Below are 19959 nucleotides of genomic sequence, written 5' to 3'. Positions count from 1 at the left end.
GTCCCCACACAAAGTCTAGGGAATCCCCGTCACATTAGAAGCTCTCTCACTAACCCACACACTTTAAAGTCGAAAGAGAAAGCAGATTGACGGAGCTGTGAACACTATCAAGTTGTAAAACTCGACTTTTCCACTCTGAGCTTACTGTGGGGCTCTACATCTGTGCGCCTCCTGGTGGACAAATAACGATAGAACACGACAGTTTCAGGTTGTGCTTTTATTAGAGAGCGATTTAAATAATTTCAAAACTCGTTTCACTGTTAATGTGAACTATGCAACTAAATAGAAGGTTGCACAAGTGTACACACCCTCCTATTGACAAAAAAACAAACCCATTCTAAAAACTGAGTTAAAAAAAAAAAACTAATGAAAAATCCAAAGCTATTTTGACACTGATTATGCAAACTCATATTAAATGGCAATCAGCTCACACCTGCTACCATTTAAATTGCCTGCTCCCCCTCGCTAAAAGGGTTCTACAGGTTGCAGGTCAGATTAATGGTTGAAAATGTTTTGAAATGGTTTATGTTGGTCTCTTTTTTTTAATAAACAAAAAAATTATATTGAACACGGGCGTGTAAAAATCTACTGTAATTCTTAAATCTCAAGATAATGTCCAAGGAAAAAAACAAACTGATTTGAAATCTTAAATCTTAGCTCGCTAATATTTCATGTATGTGCTGATGAAAATACCATTTCTAACTGATGTTGTGTTCATTTGTATTTTTTTCCCCACTTCCTGTTAAGAGACATAAATGTGAAATGTTCAAATATTTTATTTATACAAGTTGATACAATGGGCAGCTGTTGTATTTACACCAGAGTTGAATGTTCTTCTAAAAAAGAAAGAAAGGGGAAGTGAGATAAATAAGTAGCGGTTCTTGTTTCCTTTGTGTGTCTCACATACGTGAATGACTTTTTCAAGATCTTCATTTGTTTTCCGAGAGATGAGGCTCGGACAGTTTTTCGATGTGCAGCTCCTCTATCAGCTTTTCCGCACACGCCTTGAACAGTGGCCTGGGCTCCTGGCAGACGCACACATACATAACGGCACATTGAACACGTGTACACAAGTATTACTAACTGCTTGAAGGTTTACTCATCATTGCAAACGGTTCTAATGCGGACTGGCCTTCCTCTCTAATCACTGTTATGCCTATTTTCTTATTTAATTAGTCATTTGCATGAGAAGCAGGATGGAAATAGCCTCTCAGGAAGTAGCATCTATTTGGCCAGGTCGTAGAAGTGTTATTCCTTTAAAGGGGGGCACAGTGTGGGCCTGGAAAAAACTCTACAAACTGGATACATATGAATAACAAATATATATTCAGATTGTATTATTTAATTATCTGTAGCAAACTTCTGTAAACTTTCAAAATTTACATAATTGTCAACCCACTATATATTGTCGCCATCCAACAAATGCGCATTTTCTATGCGTTTTGGACACACACACAAATCTCCGTAATTGTGATGATGTCACAGCATTACCTTGTGCTCCAGCTGCCTCTGCTTCTCCACGGCTTCTACCAGAGTCAGACCGACCCACTCGGCCTCCTCCTCGGGGATTTCAAACTGCTGCTCGGCGTGGTGACAAAAACACAAATGTGAATCATGTGACCGGACTTTTAACTTTGCGCTGGCAAAAGGCGCGAGCGAGCTCTTACTTTGTATTTGTTGTACACCTTGTCTCTTGTCGTTGGGTCGTCCGGATACAGCTGAGTGTCTTTGCGAGCCAGGCGCAATAACATGGCCCTCTTCAGGTCCATGCCCAGTTTGGAGTTCAGATCTTCCTTTGGCGTCTAACACAAGTATAAACAAAAAAACATACGGACCCCCGTTGAAATCGTGCAGCCCAGCCGGGAGCATAAAAAAAAACAAAAAAAACATTCTTTACAAAAATATAAACATTCTGATTAATATTGCGTCTGTGGAATATGAGTTAAGCAGCGGGCGGCCATTTTATAGCCACATATTAGCAACAGCCTTTCTCTCTTACTTTGAGGATGTACAAGTCAAAGCCAAAGGCGGCGTCGATGAGGTCCAAGGTGCGCGGTGTGACCGTGATGGTGAACTTGTGGTCCAGGATCTCGCTGTAAAGTTCTCTCTTCAAAAGCTGAGGCTTCCACGTCTTCGGCAGACGAGTGGACATCTACGAGAGGATAAAGTTAACCTTATAGAATTCGGAAAATTATTTTTAATCAAAATATCCTGGCACACACTCACTTTATCGTTGTTGGCATATCTGTAGCCCGATACCCAGCCCTCACCCCCCCAAAGTCCGCTCTGCGACTCAAGAGGGTAGTGGATGGGGATCGGGACGTCCTGCACTCGTTGTTTTTGCCCCGTCTTGGGGTTGAGTCGGTACTGAACCCCCAGGGGCTTCCAGTGGACCGGCGTGGGGTCCTTCTCCTCCAGAGACTTCAGGTAATGCTTGGGAAGCCGTGCGTAGATGCCCTCTTTCAGTTTTAGGGCGTCCCAGATTTTAGGAGGGTATTTAAAGAGAGGCATATTGGATCTTTGAAGACATAAGGAGAGAATAGAGAAGTCATTATTCTCCAAGCATTGTATGCAGGCTCCCTCTAGTGGTATGCAAAAGAATCTCTGCCCAAGTACAGTTCAGTTTTATTTACCTTTTACACTCCTTACAGTTACATTTAATGTTTCATAAGAAATATTAATTTTTTAATTAAATATTCAGGGGCAACTTTTATTTCACGTTTATGTGCAGTGCAAGTGTAATTTTTATTTTCCTATATTTGAGCGCAGTGTTGTGTTACAGTGGTACACATATAGTATACGGTTACAATGTAATATGTAACATGTAATCCTAAATACATGCAAGGAGTTATGAATCTGCACGATCACACACAGTATTAATTATTACATCGACTACATATCAGCAAATAGCATGGTCAACGTCCCGCCTGGCGACAAGATTATTGATTAATTATTGAAACACTATTTAAATAGCTACATCGTTAAGGAAACCATTAAGCATGAGTCTTACCAAGCAAATCATAAAGATGTTTTAAATCCTCAGAGAGAAACGCCAAGCGTGCAAGGACATCGTCCAACTTTAGCTAATTTCCGCATTGCTAGACCGCATCACACCAACGAGGAATATTATTGGCGGCAGCGAATATTAATGTCGCTTGTGATTGGCTAACATTTGAAAGGTTTATCATTGGTGGCGTGGATAGATCATTGTCGTTGCTGATTGGTCTATAAACTAAAGCGGATTCTCATTGGCAAGAAAAGGAACGCTGTCGCTGGCGATAGCTTGTTTCTTTGTCACACTTTGTCCAAAAACAAATAAAATCACGTTTCACTAAGCCAGATCAGTTTGTTTGTAAATAAATTATATAAGCATTTTTTCCCCAACAGAATAAACCGCAAGTGTCGCTGGCCTTCTCAGCTGCATTTAAAAAATAAAAGTGACTATCAAATAGAATACTGAAGTGGTATTAATTATATTGTAAATAATACTAGTGAATTATATTTATCACAGAGTTTATGATACCTTGTAGATTATCATTCTTATTTATATTGTTGACCAATTGATAGTCACTTTTATTTTGAAGTGCGAGAACAAAGCTTTGTAGACGGGAAATAGCCGACCGTGTTTTTCCTGTCACTGTCAGCAGTGAACGAACTACAATATCGTCAGTAAATTTAAACCTTAAAACACATTTGCACAATATTCACACTCGCCCGAAAGGTGGAATTGAACCACTCTGCCGCTAAGCAGCTACAGGTTTGAAGCCTGCACCCCGGACCACCGAGGATCATCCGGGCACCAAATATATATATCAGGAAGTTATATATAGACTACAGCATGCACTATGGTTTTAAGTGACGGTTTTTAGATATCATAATGGATCGATATTTTGATTAAGTTTGTAAGTTAGTTTTGCCTAGAACAAATTGTATGGGTTCATAGCTTCTCACTAACATATACGAAGCACAATTCTGTCAAAAACAAGACAAAAAGGAACCTCATCAGGTATGCGTCCGTTCAGGAAAAATACTGCGTGCTGATTGGCTGTGCTGGAGAGGAAAGGCGGTGACAGATGTCGTCATAACAGGTAACCTTAGTGTGGATTTTTTTTTTTTGTCCGTGTGAGCTGATGAGACGTAATGTTTATTATCTTGAGAGATCTTAAGAGATGAACAAAAAAAAGTTTTTTATTTTTTTAAAAGGCCATTTATTGCGTTTCAAAGAGCAAATGTTGGAAGGTTTTCATTCATGATTGTCTGGTTACAAAAACATCACACGGCTCTCTTTGTTTCTTTCCATCACGGAGTCTTGTCAGGGCAGCACACGTAGTCGTCGCAGAGCTTAGCACAGGCCAATCTGCAGGCTGGCAACGAAGGTGGGCACGTTGGACCCTTGGGGAGGGCAGAAGGGGAAGAAAACTCAGGTTGCACTGTGCAGCAGCTCACTCCGACACTCTGCAGGACCTTGGTGACCCCTGACATTAGATCAGCGCACCTGAACATGTAAGAAAGTCGTTTTTAGTCCAAATCTTTCTTTTAAATATCACCTAAAACAATACTTGGCTCTCCAACTACCACCATTAAAAATACAGTAGCTAGTAGGCCTAAATGTTTATCAAAAACAAGGCGGAAGTTTTTATTTAGTACTATTGGAAACCACTGTAACATTTTGCTCAGTTTGAACATTGACACTATCCTTAAATAAATTTAAAAAAAGTAAATGTATGACACTTAAAAGTTAAACACAAATTATACTGAACAAACGTACTGTAAGGTTTTTGCGTCTTCATACTGCAATTTGAACATTTAATTGAGGAGTTCTCTCACCTACCACTAGAGGGCGTCCACATATCACTAAATGAGCTAGACCCGTAGTTTGAAAATCACTGGGTTTGCCCCAAAAATGAGCATTTTTTTCTTAAAAAAAAAAAAAAAGCTTGTTAAAAGCATGTAGCCCATCTCCAAATATTGTTAATGTATTTTTTATTTAGATTAAAAAAAAAACAATTACAACCAAAATTATGTTGTTTTTAATTCTGAATTTCTGTGGATTAATAACAAGCACGTCGTACAAGTATCTCCAGTTATACTGACAATGATTTAAAATTGTTTGTAATATTAAAACAGCTACTACTATTACTACTACTACTAAAAAAGCAAATAATTTTTTAAATGGTATACTTTTTTCAGAGGTGAAATGTATAAATTTTGAATAATTATAAATAGAATAATTAATATACAGTGTTCCCTCGCTATAACGCGGTTCACTTTTTGCTGTCTCGCGGATTTTTTTAGTGCAATTTTGCATGCTTTTTTTTTTACAGTAATGTACCTATTGTATAAAATTTCTGAAGGTTTGAACATTGAGAATGTTTAAACACGAGAAAAATGTGAGAAAAAGTAAATGCCTCGATGAGAAAAGTGTAGGTATCACATAAATAAAAATTAAAAATAAAACTCATACTGTATAAAATCATATAAGACATTTACCATTCACGCTCACAATCACATTTTAAGTTTTCATTGAATTTAAGAATACGTTTCTCGAATGTGTGAGGAAGCTGAAGTACCTGTGTAGGGGAAAGGTAGCGTGACAAAGCACGTGGACCGAAGCCACCGCCAACGAATCGGACAACTGCCAGATGTGGAGCTCGTGCACCTCCTCCACCCCGGGCACGCTCCCGATCCGCTCCCTCACGTCCGATAGGTTCACGTGAGGAGGCGTGGCCTGCAGCAACAGCAGCCCGTACCTGTGCAGCTGAGGAGGGCTACACATAAATATTACACATGCTAGCACTATAGACCTTTAAATTTTATTAATTGCTCTGTTGATGTTCAATCTGTTGCTTAAAGCAGTTGCAGTTTTGGGTGAGTCACGGACAGCTAGTAAAAACATTACGTATTGGTATCCATTTTTTTTCTTTCAGAACAGTAGGCTACTGAGGCATATGACGTTCCCATACAGAACACAGTGTACACTCGTGGTCTAGTCACTAGTTTCTTTGTTTAAAAAAAATACTATTTGACGTCAATATTACTACTGCAGGTGGTAGTACAGGACAAAATGGCCGCCCCCTGTGATGGATTAAAAAAACAGGTGGATTTTTCTGCTTAACTCATTTACTGCCATTGACGGTTATAACGTAAAAAAAAATCATTTGAACTATTTCTAATAGTTAACTTTTTTTTCTACTTTTGTTGACAAGAGTATGAAAACCTAGATTTTTTTTATTGTACATTTATAACAGATAGAAAATTTGTGATTAATCGTGAGTTAACTATTGAAGTCATGCGATTAATTACGATTAAAAATTGTATACAATGTATACAATTTTAATATATTTTTATAATTATATATATATAATAATAATATATATATATATAATATATATTTTTTATTTTTATTTTTAATCATAATTAATCGCATGACTTCAATAGTTAACTCACGATTAATCACAAATTTTATATCTATTCTAAATGTACAATATTTTTTTTCTAGGTTTTCATATTCTTAACAAAAGTTTTTTTAAACTAATAGAAATAGTTCAAATGCATTTTTGACGTTTATAGCCGTCAATGGCATTGAATGAGTTAATTCTCATTCAACCAATGAATCAATCACAATACGGTGTTTAGACTAGTGAGAGCACATAAAACTTGTTCTTTCAAAAAATGTTTTAAACTTGATTTCCGCTTTCAATCCTCTCCTACAAAATGACAAAAAATGAAGCGAGCCCACTCTAGTTGTCAGCGGTTCACATGGTTACACCTGCGGCACAGCTCCGCCCACCAGAATGATGGCAGCCAAGATGGCCAAGCTCGGATCCAGGTACATCAGCAGGCCACAGGTCCCCAAGGGATGCCGGTAGTCGGGCCCCACCAGCAGCATCACCAAACTATTGACCAGGACCAGCACCGGCGTGGACAGACCCTGCACCACCATCACCACGGACGGAAGGCACCGAGTCAGCGGCTGCCTGTTGTCCCGAGGGTCGTCTTTGCCCGTCTTCTCCGCATCCGCGCCTCCTTCCGCCGAGGTCACCGGGTTGCAGAAGACGACGAGACCCTCGTTGCGGAGAGAGGGCGCAGTTGTCCCGCGATGAGATTCACCGGCTCCAGGCGGGCCTCGCTCGGCCTCGCCTGCGCCTTCGGAGCCCTCCTGAGACACAGCTGTGAGAAAGAATGAACAACAAACAAAACAATGTGCTCTACTTCAAAGTAAAAAGCCGCACCTGGACATACAACTACACCATATGTCAAAATAAGAGCACACCTGAACATACACTATACTTCAAACTCAAAGTACACACATGGACTATTAAGTATTCCCTCTGCATCTCTCCCAAAAAAGGCCATTCGGTACATATCTCAACACATGAGGTGTGATAATTCAAGGATGGTTCAAGCGCAACGATCTTGTTTATTAAATTCATTTTTAACATCAATTTAAAAATGTATCAAGTTATGATAAGATAGATAAGATATAGATCTTTTATTGGAGAGACGCAGTACATCTTTGAAGGAAATGCCACATTTACAACAGACCGTCCTAGATTAGCTTAGCTTTAGCGCTAGCTAGCTGCTACTACAGACACGACATGGATGGACTACGTGGATGGATTTAAAACTTTACCAAAAGCGGAAAAAAAACACACACCCTGGGTTCTGCCGTTTTTCCCATTTCCCTAGCTTGACGCGGCTGCGTTAGCGCTTTAGTTAATATGAGGCTAGGTGAACTGCTTTAGACGGCATATGGTGTAGATAAATTGCTCTATAAGAACATTCTGTTTACTATTATGATCTTATTTATTTATTTTTATTTTATCGACCATGACGTGTGGGTTTTTTCCAAAATACAATTAGTAACCCATTTGAATGGATTTGAATGGCTAAATGGGGCCTTTATCTTTAAACCAATAGCACCATCTAGAGGACTAAGAAAATAATTGCAAGTGGTTCATGAAGCTTCATTGTCCCATCATAAATATAAAGTCATCAAATTATAAGGGAAATATTTTTTGTTGCCATCAAAAGTCAACACGCATCAAATTTAGGATGTAATGTTACCTTTGTGGTTGACCTCAATGTAACACTCATGCTCCCCCCCAGCCCCGGCCCCGCCCCCGGCCCCCCGTCGCCTCCAGGTCATCACGAGTACCGCGACATTGTGCAGCACGCTGACCACGCCCACCGCCACAAGCAGCCAGGGCCGCTCCACAGGGTGCATCGCCACAGACGAGCTGATCATTTCCAACAAGCTGGAGACACACAGAGAGACGAGCAGCAGGGCCGAGACGAAGACCCCGACCGGCTGGAACCTGCCGTCAGGGTGGGACGCGCCGCAGGTCAGAAGCCCGGCGGGATTGGACGTCTCTGAAGATGGACGAGCGCTTGAATCAGAGGGACTTGCTGCGTTTTGATGGTGATTTAGAGCCACGTGACTGAGGACAAAAAGCGTGTGGAAGCCGTCCACCAGCAAGATGAAGGACCTGCACAGCTGAACGGTGATCAGTTCCAGAACCAGCACCAGGATCGTGATGCCCAGCTGGCACCAGTGTGACACCTTCTTCATATCTGCACCCAAACACATTGTTTAAAAAATGAGTCAGAATGAATCTAGAATATAAAGAATTAAACAGTTTGTGCATCACGATGCACATGCTGCAATCCAATTCGTTGTGCTGCTCCTTCTGGTGTACCAGGCTTGGCCACCAGGAGGCAGTATAATACAGTCATGTCAAGCCAAATTAAGAATAGTGCAACTACCTCTACTGTACAGTTCGATGATTGTCATAATAGTCATTCTTTGTGAATGATAAAGAATATATAAAACGGCTACTATTGATGCTAACTGTTAGCACATCATTGATTTTTTTAATTAATCAAAAGTCATTTTCAGATTTGGAAGAAATGTATTGTATTACTATCCTATTTAGTAAGTACTTCACATGTGATTTATTTAGGAAATGTAGAGGACCAAAAGTGAATGATTAAAAAAAAAAACATATAAATAACCATGTGAAATACATATATGTAAAGATCATACTTAAGTACCCAAAGTATTTTCACTCTGTTACATTATAAAATCGACCTGAATAAAATGGTTGATGTGCCATGTTTTCATGATTGTGTTCATTCATGCTAGATGGTGTTGATGCTACACGACCATCTTCGTTTTAAGTGCTTTGCCGCCATCTTGTGGCGATTCAAATTAAAATACAAAATAATTATGCTAAACTAGTTTACTTTTTTTTTTTTTTTTAAGCCACTGCTACATTATGCAGTTTCAGCATTGTTTACTGTTAGACATGCATGTATAAGTTATACAAGTTATATCCCACCACATCGCTAAACAATGGAACTAGTAGCATTTAGTTACTCTTGAGTCCTACTTTAAAATATGGAAACGTCATAATTACCTCCGAAGAAGAAGACATGTGAGTAAGCAGCCAAAGAGAAGAGATGGCGGGAGGACGCTCGTGTGCACGAATCCAAAATGTTTCATTCATTGTGTGCAACATTTCCACACTCCTCCTCCAACTCCCTCCTCTTCTTCCTCTTACACTCCTCTAATCTTTGTCATGTGAGAGGGAGGGAGGCAGGCGTAATCTATCTATCTATCTATCTATCTATCTATCTATCTATCTATCGTATTTTTGCTATGCAACTTTTTAGAGTTTTTATTATGATACAGTATACATTTAAATAAAAACAAAAAACAAATCATAAATCTATAATAACTTCCAAATGCATCATTGTGAGAAAACAGGTTGTATGTCGATTGTGGTGTCCCTTCCGAGAGGAAAATATTCCATCGAAACATGATTACAAATTTTAATCGCCTGACGCCCCAAATTTGTAATAATGTTTTCTTTTTTTTTAATTTATTCACTGCCATTGACGGCTATAAACGTCAAAAATTCTTTTAAACTATTTCTATTACTTTAAACATTTTTTCCACTTTTTTTAACAAGAGTATGAAAACCTATATTGTTTTATTGTACATTTGGAACAGATAAAAAATGTATGATTAATTGTGAGTTAACTAATAAAGTCATGCGATTAATTACAATTAAAAATGTTAATCGCCTGTCGCCCCTAATTTTTAATAATTAAAGAAAAAATGAATTTATGGCAGTGAATGAGTTAATTGGCCCATTACTTGCATATGTGACAACCAACCCAAAAATGACTGAGACACACTGCCCCAAACAGAAGAATGACTGAGGTATGACAAGATGCTTTAATCTGTTCTCTAACAAGTGCACATGTATCACTGCTAGCGTTTATCTGGAAGAAGCTTGTTTAAAAATACAAAGTATATAAAGTTATATTTTTTTTACTTTGGGTTGCACAAAAGGATACGACCCCTGACCATATGGAGGAAGAAAACTAGTATTCCACATTTTAGTCGCGCCTTCTGAAATGTGACAATTTACCCCTGTGACAACAACCCCTGGTCTCACCTATGTGATTGTGTCAAGTTAACAAAAAAAAAATCTGTTGACAAATCTATTTTAAAAAAGCGATGACAATATGAAGCGCATTCTAATATGGGAATTGATTCCGCATAGGATGGGAAAGTATGAAGGTTTCAAGATCACCATTCCACGGCCCACCCAAACTTCCCAACATTGAGCTTGGTGGAGTGATGCTAATAAATCCTGATGTAATCTCCATTGTGTTGTACGATTACATAATCACATTGTAAAGTGCATGGATTTCTTTCTTTTTTTGTGGGGTGAAGAAGTTTTGTGGCGGGACGTGTGCAGCAGACTACGACCATAGAGCAGTTTTATCAGAACGCGTCGTGTTTCTCTCAGCGAGCACGTGCTCACCCAAGCAAAAGGACATGTTCAAGTACAGTATAGACCTCTGCCGTTCCCAGGAATGACGCGGCAGCTTTCCTTTCCGTCCAGTGGGCTGCGAGTCAACAGGTCGGATGGGGTCTGACACCGTGGATAAATCCCCACTGTTCTCCAGCCTGCCAGCACATTCCTGAAGTACGACTAAGCCCACCCGGAGACGACACTTTTGATCACTCGCCAGGTCCGCCACCCCACGAAGGGTGCACGGGACGGGCAGTATATGAATGGCCCCAATGGCCCGTCTGCATTCTCTTCTCCGCTTTAGCCACATCAGGAAGAATGACGGTATTTAGGGTTGCGCACTATTTCTCAATAAATACTACAGCTTTAAAAGTGTCAGTAGAAATATATCATGGAACACAGGGAAGACAGTCATTACCAAGTGAAAGAGGTTAAAAAAATAAAAATAAACAAAAGGAACACTGGACATTCATTTAATGTAAAAAAATAAATCAAAGTCACTGATCGAGTCGATACATGCATTTATTTGAGTGGAACAAATTTCGCCATACATATCTTTGTGATTACCAGCACAGTTTGAATTAAGTTAACAATTTATTAAAAAGGTCTAAAAATGAAAGCATATACAAACAGTGGGGGTGCAAAACGGAGAAGCGTCTTGCTTTGGGTGGAGTCACGTGACTTGGAGAGCAGCAGCAGCAGCAGCAGCAGCGTGGAGGAGCGGCGCCCTCTGGCGGCCACCCGGCGTCAACGACACCACGTGACTTGCCGCTTCCTGGTTACGTTATTTGCTTTTTCAGGAATGCACCCCGACTGCTACTGAACGAGTCAACCACTCCAAACTTGCCCTCCCCCCAAAATGGAGGGGAAAAAGAAAAACTAAATATCTGCTGTAATTGAAATATACAAGTCAAATACAGGGTGGGTTTTTAAAAACAAATCAAGGAGAGAGGGGGGGGGGGCTGGATAAATCCAAAAACTCATCAAATAAATACAAATGATTTGTCAAAGGTACCCAAAAAAATAAAAAGAGTGAAAGAGAAGAAGATGAGGAGGAATAAGAGATGTATTGATTTGTGGAGTTTGTGGCTCCGGGTTTGGTTTGTGTTGATTCCTGAGGGGCCAAAGTGACAGCCAGACAAGACGCAAAACCGGGAGGCGGGCTCACTTTGGCGCAGGTCCCTTCAAACTCGGAACGATGAATGAGGAGAGAAAAAAAAAAATCTTGATGGTCGTGACATGAAAGCCGGCAGGTGTGCTCAGCCGGGTCCACAATTATGTGTCGCCAAAGCTTGCCGGTTAAAAGCTTTCCTGAAGACACGCGTATACACACGCGTACACACACACACACTCCCTCGATTGGTCTTTGGTTAGTGTTTTTTTTTCTTCTCTGCTCTCGTCCGTCCTTGTTGCCGTGGAAAGAATAGCAAAGAATGTAGTGATGACAGCATGGTTACTTTGTCTTTGTTCCCCTCACGCGCTACAGTGGTCGTAGTGATGTCACCTTGATATTTGTGTGTGTGTGTGTGTACGTGTCCTTCGATTCTTTACAAAACTCGTTGGGATCATCAGTGTTTTGTTTTTTTTGTCTCGTGTCCTTTGGAAGGATTGTGTGAGTTTGCTAAGGTGGGAGAAATAGTTCTCAACGTCTCCTGTCCTCACAGGACCTGTGGAAGACAGGAAGTTAGATAAGAGAGATTGGGTAGAATAAAATTCTGATAAATGATTAATTGGCCAATTAATTTAAAAACTGTATATCATGAATTAAATAACTTCTTGCTCTCTTAAATGACGTGTTCTAAGCAGCCTCACTAGTCTAAACGCGATATATTGATTAATATTACATTTGTGGAATATTAATTAAAAAGCAAAAATGCACCCGTTTTTATCCATCTGAAGGGGGCGGCCATTTTGTCACTTGCTGTAAACTGAAAAATGACATCACAGTGAATGAGATAATTGATCTCCAGAAGTGACGGTTTAATTTTGACAGTCCTACTTACAACAATAAATATATGAATGGTGACTGAATGATGACTGTTTTAAAAAAACTTTGCCCTCTATTGTAAGTTTAAAAAAGAGAAAAACTGTAAAAAAAAAAAAAAAAAAATGTTTGAAAGTCACTGTCATGTTGGAACGTCGAGAGAAGAAAAAAAAAAGAAAAGAAGAAGAAGCAAAAACCGTCCAACATTTCGCTAATATCGGCCAATTAATCGGGTGGGCCTTTTCTACTTTTTTTGCCAATTTTTAAACGGCTAATATCGGCCAAAGATTCTGAACTTTTTCCATGACGGTCCACTTCAGTCGCGTTTGCCGGCCCTTAAAAATCACTCCCCGTGTACCCCGCTATTTATGTGCAGCGCGTTTCACCTGTCAAAGCTCCTTCATGGCGCATCTCTGCCAGTGTCCAAACTGGCTTCCAGAAGCAGCTCCTCCAGGTCTTGTGTGCAGCTCACACTCACTGCACAACCAACAACAAAACATGAAATATTCATTTATCATGCGCGTATCAAGTGTCGCGGCTCACACGCACCGTGTTCCATGACACAGCTGCCAGGTTTGGGGCTGTCGGTGTCGAGGAGGTGGAGGGAGAATTCAGGCTTCAGGCCGTTGGGCAAAGGCGAACCGGCGACTTCCGGCTCGCCCTCGTCGGCGGAGCTCTCGTCTTCCGTTTCGGGTTGGACGGCAGTGACGGATGTTTGGTCGGCGGGGACGGGCTGCGCCGCTTCCTGTTCGTCTGCTTCAGTTTGCTGACGTTCCCCGTCCGGATTTGGACTGCTGCTGTCGTCCACGTCTTTTGTGTCCATCTGACACTCTTGCGTTAGTTGGTCCGGCGTGGATGGCGACTGGATTTCCTCTTTGGCGTCGCCGCTTGTGGCTTCCGCCGCTGCCGCCGCTTGGTTCTCCTCCACCAGAGGAGCTTCTTTCAGCTCCTCAGAGGAGCTCTCGGGTGGGAGGTCTTCAGGCTGAGCAGGCGAAGGGCTTGAAGGCGAGGCCTGTCCTTGACTGGTCAACGCTGGCGTTAAAATGACATCGTGCTGGTGGTTGGGTTCTTGAGGGCGGTTCGGCGTCCTGCCGTGGACGTCCTCCAGCGTCGGCTGCGTTTGCTTGGAACTCGTTTCCGAAGCCTCCTTCGACGCCACCTCGCCCGCCTGGGGTTCAGGCGGGCTCTCCACCCGAGTCACCATGAAGATCTTGTGACCCCGCCCGGGACTGGAGACGGATATGCAGCGGCCCGGCGAGGGCGGCGTTCCCGGAGGAACGGGGCTGTTGGTGACGGTGATTCCTGGAATGATGTTCGTCGAGGGCGAAGGGGGCGTGCGTGAGGGACTCAATGTAGGCGGTACAACTTGAGTCGGACTTTGGAGCGCGTTTGGCTCGGGCGAGGCTTTCGTTATCACTTCCTCTTCATCTTCAGTGTCGGAGTCAGAGTCCAGGTTCATCGGAGAAACGTTCACCGGTGCACTCGCCTCTGATTGGCTACTCGGTTTCTCTTCGCTTCCTGTTTGATCGTCTCGTCTCTCGACATTGCTCTCCTCGCCTTCTTCTTCTCTTGGTTCGTCTTCGGTGGCGATTTCGGCCATGGAGGCCGACTGTCTCATCATCTGCTCCGTTTCTTCTTTCTCCTTGGCCAGGATGAAATTCCTCTTGCAGCCGTTCTGGATTTCGGCCAGCAGGGCACGCTGGGTCTCAATGAAGCTCTTCACCTGCAGGACATGAAATCATCTTCAAAATGCGAGAGGAAACATGCAAAGGTTCATCGTCAAACTCACAATTTCAAGATTCTGAACCTCTCTAGCGCTGTGGTGAAAAAAACGCGGGTTCCAAGTTTGCAGTCCCCCTATTTTGCTGATTTTCTCAGCACAATATATATGACTACTTTGTTCTGACCGCCATATATTTTGGGTGTAATTCCACAGTTGGCCACTGGATGCCGGCACACTGTTATGTTTGGCACTCGTCAAACTACGGCACATGACTAGCTTGTTGAAGCTAATGTAGCAAATGGAGATTTTTTTTATTTGAGGTGCAACAACTAATCGATTCTCAAATACATCAATAATTATTATTGATAATCAATTCATCGTATTATTAATTATTAATTAATCTTTCAAATTAAGAATGATCTGAATCCTCAGAATTTCAGCTTCTCAATTGTAAATATCGTCCGATTTCTGTAGTCCTACATTAAAGTGATGATTATTTTAGTGTTGAATCAAAATAAAACATTTGACTTTACTTTGGAAAACAACTATCAACATTTTCGCCTATTTTCCGACACGTTATGGACCAAGAGGACTTAATTATCAGTTAATTTTTTCTGCACTGTTAATTTGAAATAATGTCCTGTTTTTAATATAAGAATAGAAATTTGTTGATTAATCAATGAAATAATTGACAGATTAATCAGTTATAAAAATAATGGTTCATGACAGACCCATTTTTAATCATTTGTTTATTTGTTTCTATTATGCCGGTCCTTCAAAACGTTAGCTAATAAATTGGACCACTGCCTTTATGGAAAAAATAAATATGTTGTGCATTGTTGGAATGTAAATAAATAATTTAGTAATTATTAAAATTGACTATTTTATTTCCTGTGGGAACACAGGATCACATTTAAATAACTAAAAAATGACGCCCAAAGTTGTGGCCAGTGACAAAATTAACTTTTTTGTACATTATTTTTAATAGATTGAAAAACAAGAAGCATCCTGTAAGACTGGATTTACACAGCAAGTGCCGATTACATTTTTTGGTGTTCAAGTGGCACAAACTGTGAAATGTGCCTGGCAGCATAAATAATAAAGAACCTGCATCGGATATCCCTCCAATTGCAATCAGACCTCTTTCAAACGCCCATAAAAACCCAATATTGTATAGAAGCCCCATGTAAAAGGTCAACTGGGTCTATAGCGCGACTTTCTCAGGTATACTTGTTTTCTTGGAAAATCATTACAACAATGTACAGTAGAAGCAACATGAATCTCATTTTTGCTGTCACCACTATATAACTATGCTTTTTTTATACACAGTTATCTAATCTTTCCACACGTTGTTAATATTTGACCAGCGCAAGCTCACAGTTTCTTTCTTGGGCTCCCGGTCGAGGTCGAGGCGCAGCAGGGAGGTGTTGACTTTCAGGGCGAGCGACAGCGCCATCAGTCCACCCGTCTTGATCTCATTTTCTCGCAGATCCAGACGCAGCAGCCTCGGGCTCTCGGCTATAAATTCGGCCACCGCCACCGCCCCTGCAGCCAGAAAGAAAAATGCGTCTTAGGTGAAAAATGCACAAAAAGCAGAACTCGCTCAACTACAAACGGCCTCAATTTGTCACCTTCACAGGACAGTTTGGTGGAGGCGAGGCCCAATCGGAGAACGGAGCGGTTGGCGATCAGTCCGTCTTTCAGCTTGTGGACGCCCTCGTTGCCCACTGAGTTATGACCCAGGTTTAGTGTCTCCAGACTCTGGGTGCAAGGCTGACAAGAGTGTAAAAGGAGCAAACACATTACAAGTGAAACGACGTACTTCGAGGTTAGGACCGAACAATTTCGACAAATTACATAAATAAGATTTTTGTTCCACTCAGCAATTACATATACGATTATTTATTCAAGGTCATCTTCACATGTGTTTTTTATTTATTTTTATTTTTTTAACAAATACAATTTATACATGAATCTGCAATACAAAAAACAATATCTGATTTATTATGTAAATGTTTTGGTCTTATAGTTTAGACTTTCGCTGAAATAAAAGCAAATGAACCATGAATTACTATGAAAGACAGCTTATCGACGTCAAAATTTTAAACATTCACTATGACAACTTCACAAAATTCTACAGAGTTAAGTGTGGCATTTGAATCCAAACGCATGTTCCCGTCAGTGCGGCCAACCATGAAAACCAACAGAATGCAGTTTGCGCCGCTCTGCCAAGCTGCCATTCAGCAGTGTCTAAATGGGAAACTACAAACAATGAGCTCCTTATTGGCCCGCATCAATGTGACGAGGATGCGGTGACTCATCAAAACAAACAAGAACGATGAATTTACTTTTTAGTCATACGGCCACAGAATCAGATGTGAACAAGTTAGCTGTTCAAACGCCGCACATTTCATCAAATAGTGGCAGCTCTAATAAACAGTATGCACCTTAAAAGATCCCACCCTTTTTCGGTAGTAAACAATTATCTCAAGTTATAGAAGCTATGCTACATGTCGCTCTATTGTCTTGCTAAATAAATTGTCATCCTTCCGTTTAACAGATATGGTGTGTGTGTGTGTGTGTGTATACCAGTGCCGCAGCAAGGTAGCCCATGCCGTTGTGTGTCAGCTGGTTGTTCCATAGCACCAATGTGACGAGGCCTTTCCTCTGCTCTTTTAGTCCTTCACACACGTAGGCCAAACCTGTGACGACAAGCGCACGCACCCACATCAACAGTCAGCCCATCTGCGTCCTGCTGAGGCCAGCAAAATATCATTAGCAACGGCTTGTATGCATCACAGTGGACAAGGGTTCATTAGCACGGTGTTCTCTGTCAATACGTTGTGACAAATGGGAGCCGCACAAAAATGAGCAACGAGGCTATTTAAAAGTGAGAACTTCCTAACAAACATACCTCGGGGCTGTATCGTACGGACCAGATTGATACAATTATGTCATCAGTATTCTTATTCATCAGCCGCGACTCAAGCTGAGAGATATTTTGGTGTTCTGTGTGCATCTGTTACATAAATGGAGATGACATAAATACGTGGGCACAAGAGACTTGGATGCTGATGAGCTCACGAGTCCCTTTAGTATTCACACAGATCAAAAGAGGGATCGGAGTGTCTTTGCCAACATGGAAGATTCCGTTTTTATAGCAACATTATCATCACTTTACACAGATGGATTAGGATGGAGACGCTGGTATGACTGATTTATAGATTTATTCGATAAGTCCAAAACATTCCTGTTTAAAATTAAACCGCACTAATAAACTAACCACTAGAGGGTGCTAGACCTGCACTAATGGAATACAACCTCGTCTTTTTAACGGATGTGCTGCTTTTAATATCGTGAAATAACACCCGACGGTATTGTGGCACTTTTAATATCACAATATCACGATATTGCCACTATTGTTACATCCCTAACTGATTCATCGAGTAAGTGGGTCCAAATTGATTTTGCATTACTAGGGATAAACGACAAAATAATATGCATGAGAAATGCAGGCCATTATTTCTGTCCACTGGAGGTCCCCGTGCTCATATCCACACGATAATATCTGTGACTTTCAGCGTTGGTTGTTGTGAGTTTAGGTTAGCGGCTAGCTGTTAACTGGCTACCCTTAGAAATTCATTTAGATTATTATTAACTCTTTGACTGCCAGACGTTTTCAGAAAAGGGACGCCGTGGGTGGCAGCCGATTTAAGCATTTTTGACTGATCTTTCAAGGTCTACAGAAAATTATGTGTTTGGACTATGGAAACACACATACTACCAAATGAAAGATTGGACTCTCATCTTTCATCAGAAAAAAAAGTTTGTTTCTACCTTATTCCGTTTTTCAGTAATCAACAATAGAAAATGGTTAGTTTCACCTGTTTTGAAAAAAAACGTCTTTTAACGTCTTTGGCACTCCTCCGTGAGATTTTACTAAACGTTATTTAACGTTTTTGGCAGTTAAAGAGTTAAAAAATTTTTTTTAGCTCTAAATGAGCAATAAAGAAAACAGTTTAGGCTGCTACAGTACCCGAGTCCAGGATGTGGTTGTTGCGCAAGTCCAAAATTTGGATGTTGTAGTTGAACTTGAGCAGGTTGCCAAGCTGGGCCGAATCCTGCAGGCCGTTCAGCTTGTTGTCGGCCAGGTACAACTCCCGCAGGTTCATGTTCATCTTTAAGGCCGTTGCTAAAAACACAACAAAAAGGAAAAGTGAAATTAAGTCATTGATGGAACGCAATCATTGTTGTAATTTGTGCAACTTTTACCCAGCAACATGAGCGGTCTGCCGGACAGGCCGGCGTTCTCCAGGTGCAGGACCGCCAGGCTGCCGCTGATCCTGAGCGCTCGAGCTACAAAGGGAGCCGAGTGGTCCAGCAGTGGGGTGTTTCTCGCATCCAGGTACTGCAGGGAGCTCGTCTGTGGTGGTGGAAAACAACCGCAGACCAATAAAGGCAAATCTGTTTTCGACAGATGAACACTATTACGATATCATTTCATCAGATGCTGTTATATTAGTCGGTGGTAACTCAGAGTCTCCAATAAAACCAAAATAAGTCGTTCATCTTTTTTTCTTGCGCTACAGGGTTCTGAAAATTCGATACATGCCTTGCTCCACCCACTGGTCCTCAATGTAACAAGAGAGATACTCTGCATTTGCATGTGATGGATTTTTACAGAAAAATGTCAGAGACCTTTTGTTATTTTTCACACCTGGGAGCTGGTTTGCTCCAAAAAGAGGCTTTTATTTGTTCAAGAGATAAAATGAGGCACAGTGGCTATTATTACAGCCTTTTCTAAGGCCGTTATGGTTCAATTTAAGATGTCTTATTTACCTAAATAGTGTAATCAATAAAATGTGGCATTACAATTGACAGTCATCGATCACATTCAGTAGCCTGCAAACCGTTGCTGTGAGCCGATGACACCAACTTTGACAGAAAATAACCTAAAACAAGCAGTCAGAATGTTCCACTGATGGAAGGACATATGGCCCTCATCTATACTCACAGCACATTCCATTAATTCACTTAAATGTCAGCCAAAACGCCGACTTCACCATAAACTTTGCCTGACTTTTTTCCATTTTTGCTCCGGCTCTTGTACTGGAGCTGATGACATGTGTCTGCTGAGTGTAAACTTCGTCATGTAACGTGGGGCAGTGTCAGATGGGAATTGACATAAGCACTTCAAAAATAACGGTAAATGTGTACATTTATAAAGCTCTTTCAGGGAGGATTTCTTCATTACAACACAGTTATGATGACTAATAAGCTTGCTCTTGTGGTCATAGTGGCGTGAGGATTTTAGCGCTACTAAACTACAAATCATTGAATGACTATCATTGTAACACAACTGAATTGTGCTGTCATGCACACATAACCAACCAGCTGATTTTGCCAAGTGGTCCAAATACATA

The 19959-nt window shown here is 41.0% G+C and overlaps 3 protein-coding genes and 1 non-coding gene across 5 annotated transcripts in view; all 4 read right to left on the bottom strand.

Moving 5' to 3' along the window:
• Window positions 1–758: 758 nt before the first annotated feature.
• Window positions 759–3122, bottom strand: mrpl28 (mitochondrial ribosomal protein L28). Its single transcript, XM_077564993.1, has 7 exons — window positions 3011–3122; window positions 2227–2518; window positions 2000–2152; window positions 1668–1802; window positions 1492–1578; window positions 908–1025; window positions 759–836 (listed from the first exon to the last, which is right to left on the bottom strand). Exons 2-6 carry the CDS (start codon window positions 2509–2511, stop codon window positions 930–932), a joined length of 756 nt encoding a protein of 251 aa, XP_077421119.1. The 5' UTR covers window positions 2512–2518; window positions 3011–3122; the 3' UTR covers window positions 759–836; window positions 908–929.
• Window positions 3123–3711: 589 nt separating this feature from the next.
• On the bottom strand, window positions 3712–3798 carry trnastop-uca (transfer RNA opal suppressor (anticodon UCA)). The gene has a single exon. It is a non-coding gene; the product is annotated as a tRNA-Sec (tRNA).
• Window positions 3799–4199: 401 nt separating this feature from the next.
• Window positions 4200–9492, bottom strand: LOC144052322 (proton-coupled zinc antiporter SLC30A1). Its single transcript, XM_077566260.1, has 5 exons — window positions 9420–9492; window positions 8068–8574; window positions 6770–7170; window positions 5571–5758; window positions 4200–4495 (listed from the first exon to the last, which is right to left on the bottom strand). The coding sequence occupies exons 2-5, from the start codon at window positions 8570–8572 to the stop codon at window positions 4300–4302; spliced, it is 1290 nt and encodes a 429-aa protein (XP_077422386.1). The 5' UTR covers window positions 8573–8574; window positions 9420–9492; the 3' UTR covers window positions 4200–4299.
• Window positions 9493–11333: 1841 nt separating this feature from the next.
• Window positions 11334–19959, bottom strand: part of ppp1r37 (protein phosphatase 1, regulatory subunit 37) — a 28299-nt gene continuing 19673 nt past the window's right edge. For both annotated transcript variants that reach the window (XM_077566153.1, XM_077566154.1), the window contains 8 exons: window positions 18809–18959; window positions 18573–18728; window positions 17126–17238; window positions 16168–16309; window positions 15915–16081; window positions 13363–14536; window positions 13200–13290; window positions 11334–12496 (listed from right to left, as the gene is read on the bottom strand). In XM_077566153.1, coding sequence (XP_077422279.1) covers window positions 13214–13290; window positions 13363–14536; window positions 15915–16081; window positions 16168–16309; window positions 17126–17238; window positions 18573–18728; window positions 18809–18959 — 1980 coding nt within the window. In that variant the 3' untranslated portion in view covers window positions 11334–12496; window positions 13200–13213. The remainder of the gene's footprint in view (window positions 12497–13199; window positions 13291–13362; window positions 14537–15914; window positions 16082–16167; window positions 16310–17125; window positions 17239–18572; window positions 18729–18808; window positions 18960–19959) is intronic.

Source organism: Vanacampus margaritifer, chromosome 5 (genome assembly GCF_051991255.1).
Source record: "Vanacampus margaritifer isolate UIUO_Vmar chromosome 5, RoL_Vmar_1.0, whole genome shotgun sequence".
Lineage (NCBI taxonomy): Eukaryota > Metazoa > Chordata > Actinopteri > Syngnathiformes > Syngnathidae > Vanacampus > Vanacampus margaritifer.
The sequence above is the reverse complement of the archived record's forward strand: the minus strand, read 5'-3'. Positions and strand labels throughout refer to the sequence as shown.

Bases quoted from the DNA above. Each gene is read 5' to 3' on its own strand.
- mrpl28 (XM_077564993.1), bottom strand. From the start codon at position 2,511: ATGCCTCTCTTTAAATACCCTCCTAAAATCTGGGACGCCCTAAAACTG. The intron at 2,153-2,226 runs GTGAGTGTGTGC...ATCCTCTCGTAG, and splicing joins GATATGCCAACAACGATAAA to ATGTCCACTCGTCTGCCGAA. The intron at 1,579-1,667 runs GTAAGAGCTCGC...CACGCCGAGCAG, and splicing joins AGGTGTACAACAAATACAAA to CAGTTTGAAATCCCCGAGGA.
- LOC144052322 (XM_077566260.1), bottom strand. From the start codon at position 8,572: ATGAAGAAGGTGTCACACTGGTGCCAGCTGGGCATCACGATCCTGGTG. The intron at 7,171-8,067 runs GTAACATTACAT...TCTTTCTCACAG, and splicing joins CATTGAGGTCAACCACAAAG to CTGTGTCTCAGGAGGGCTCC. The intron at 5,759-6,769 runs GTGTAACCATGT...AGCCCTCCTCAG, and splicing joins TGGGCGGAGCTGTGCCGCAG to CTGCACAGGTACGGGCTGCT.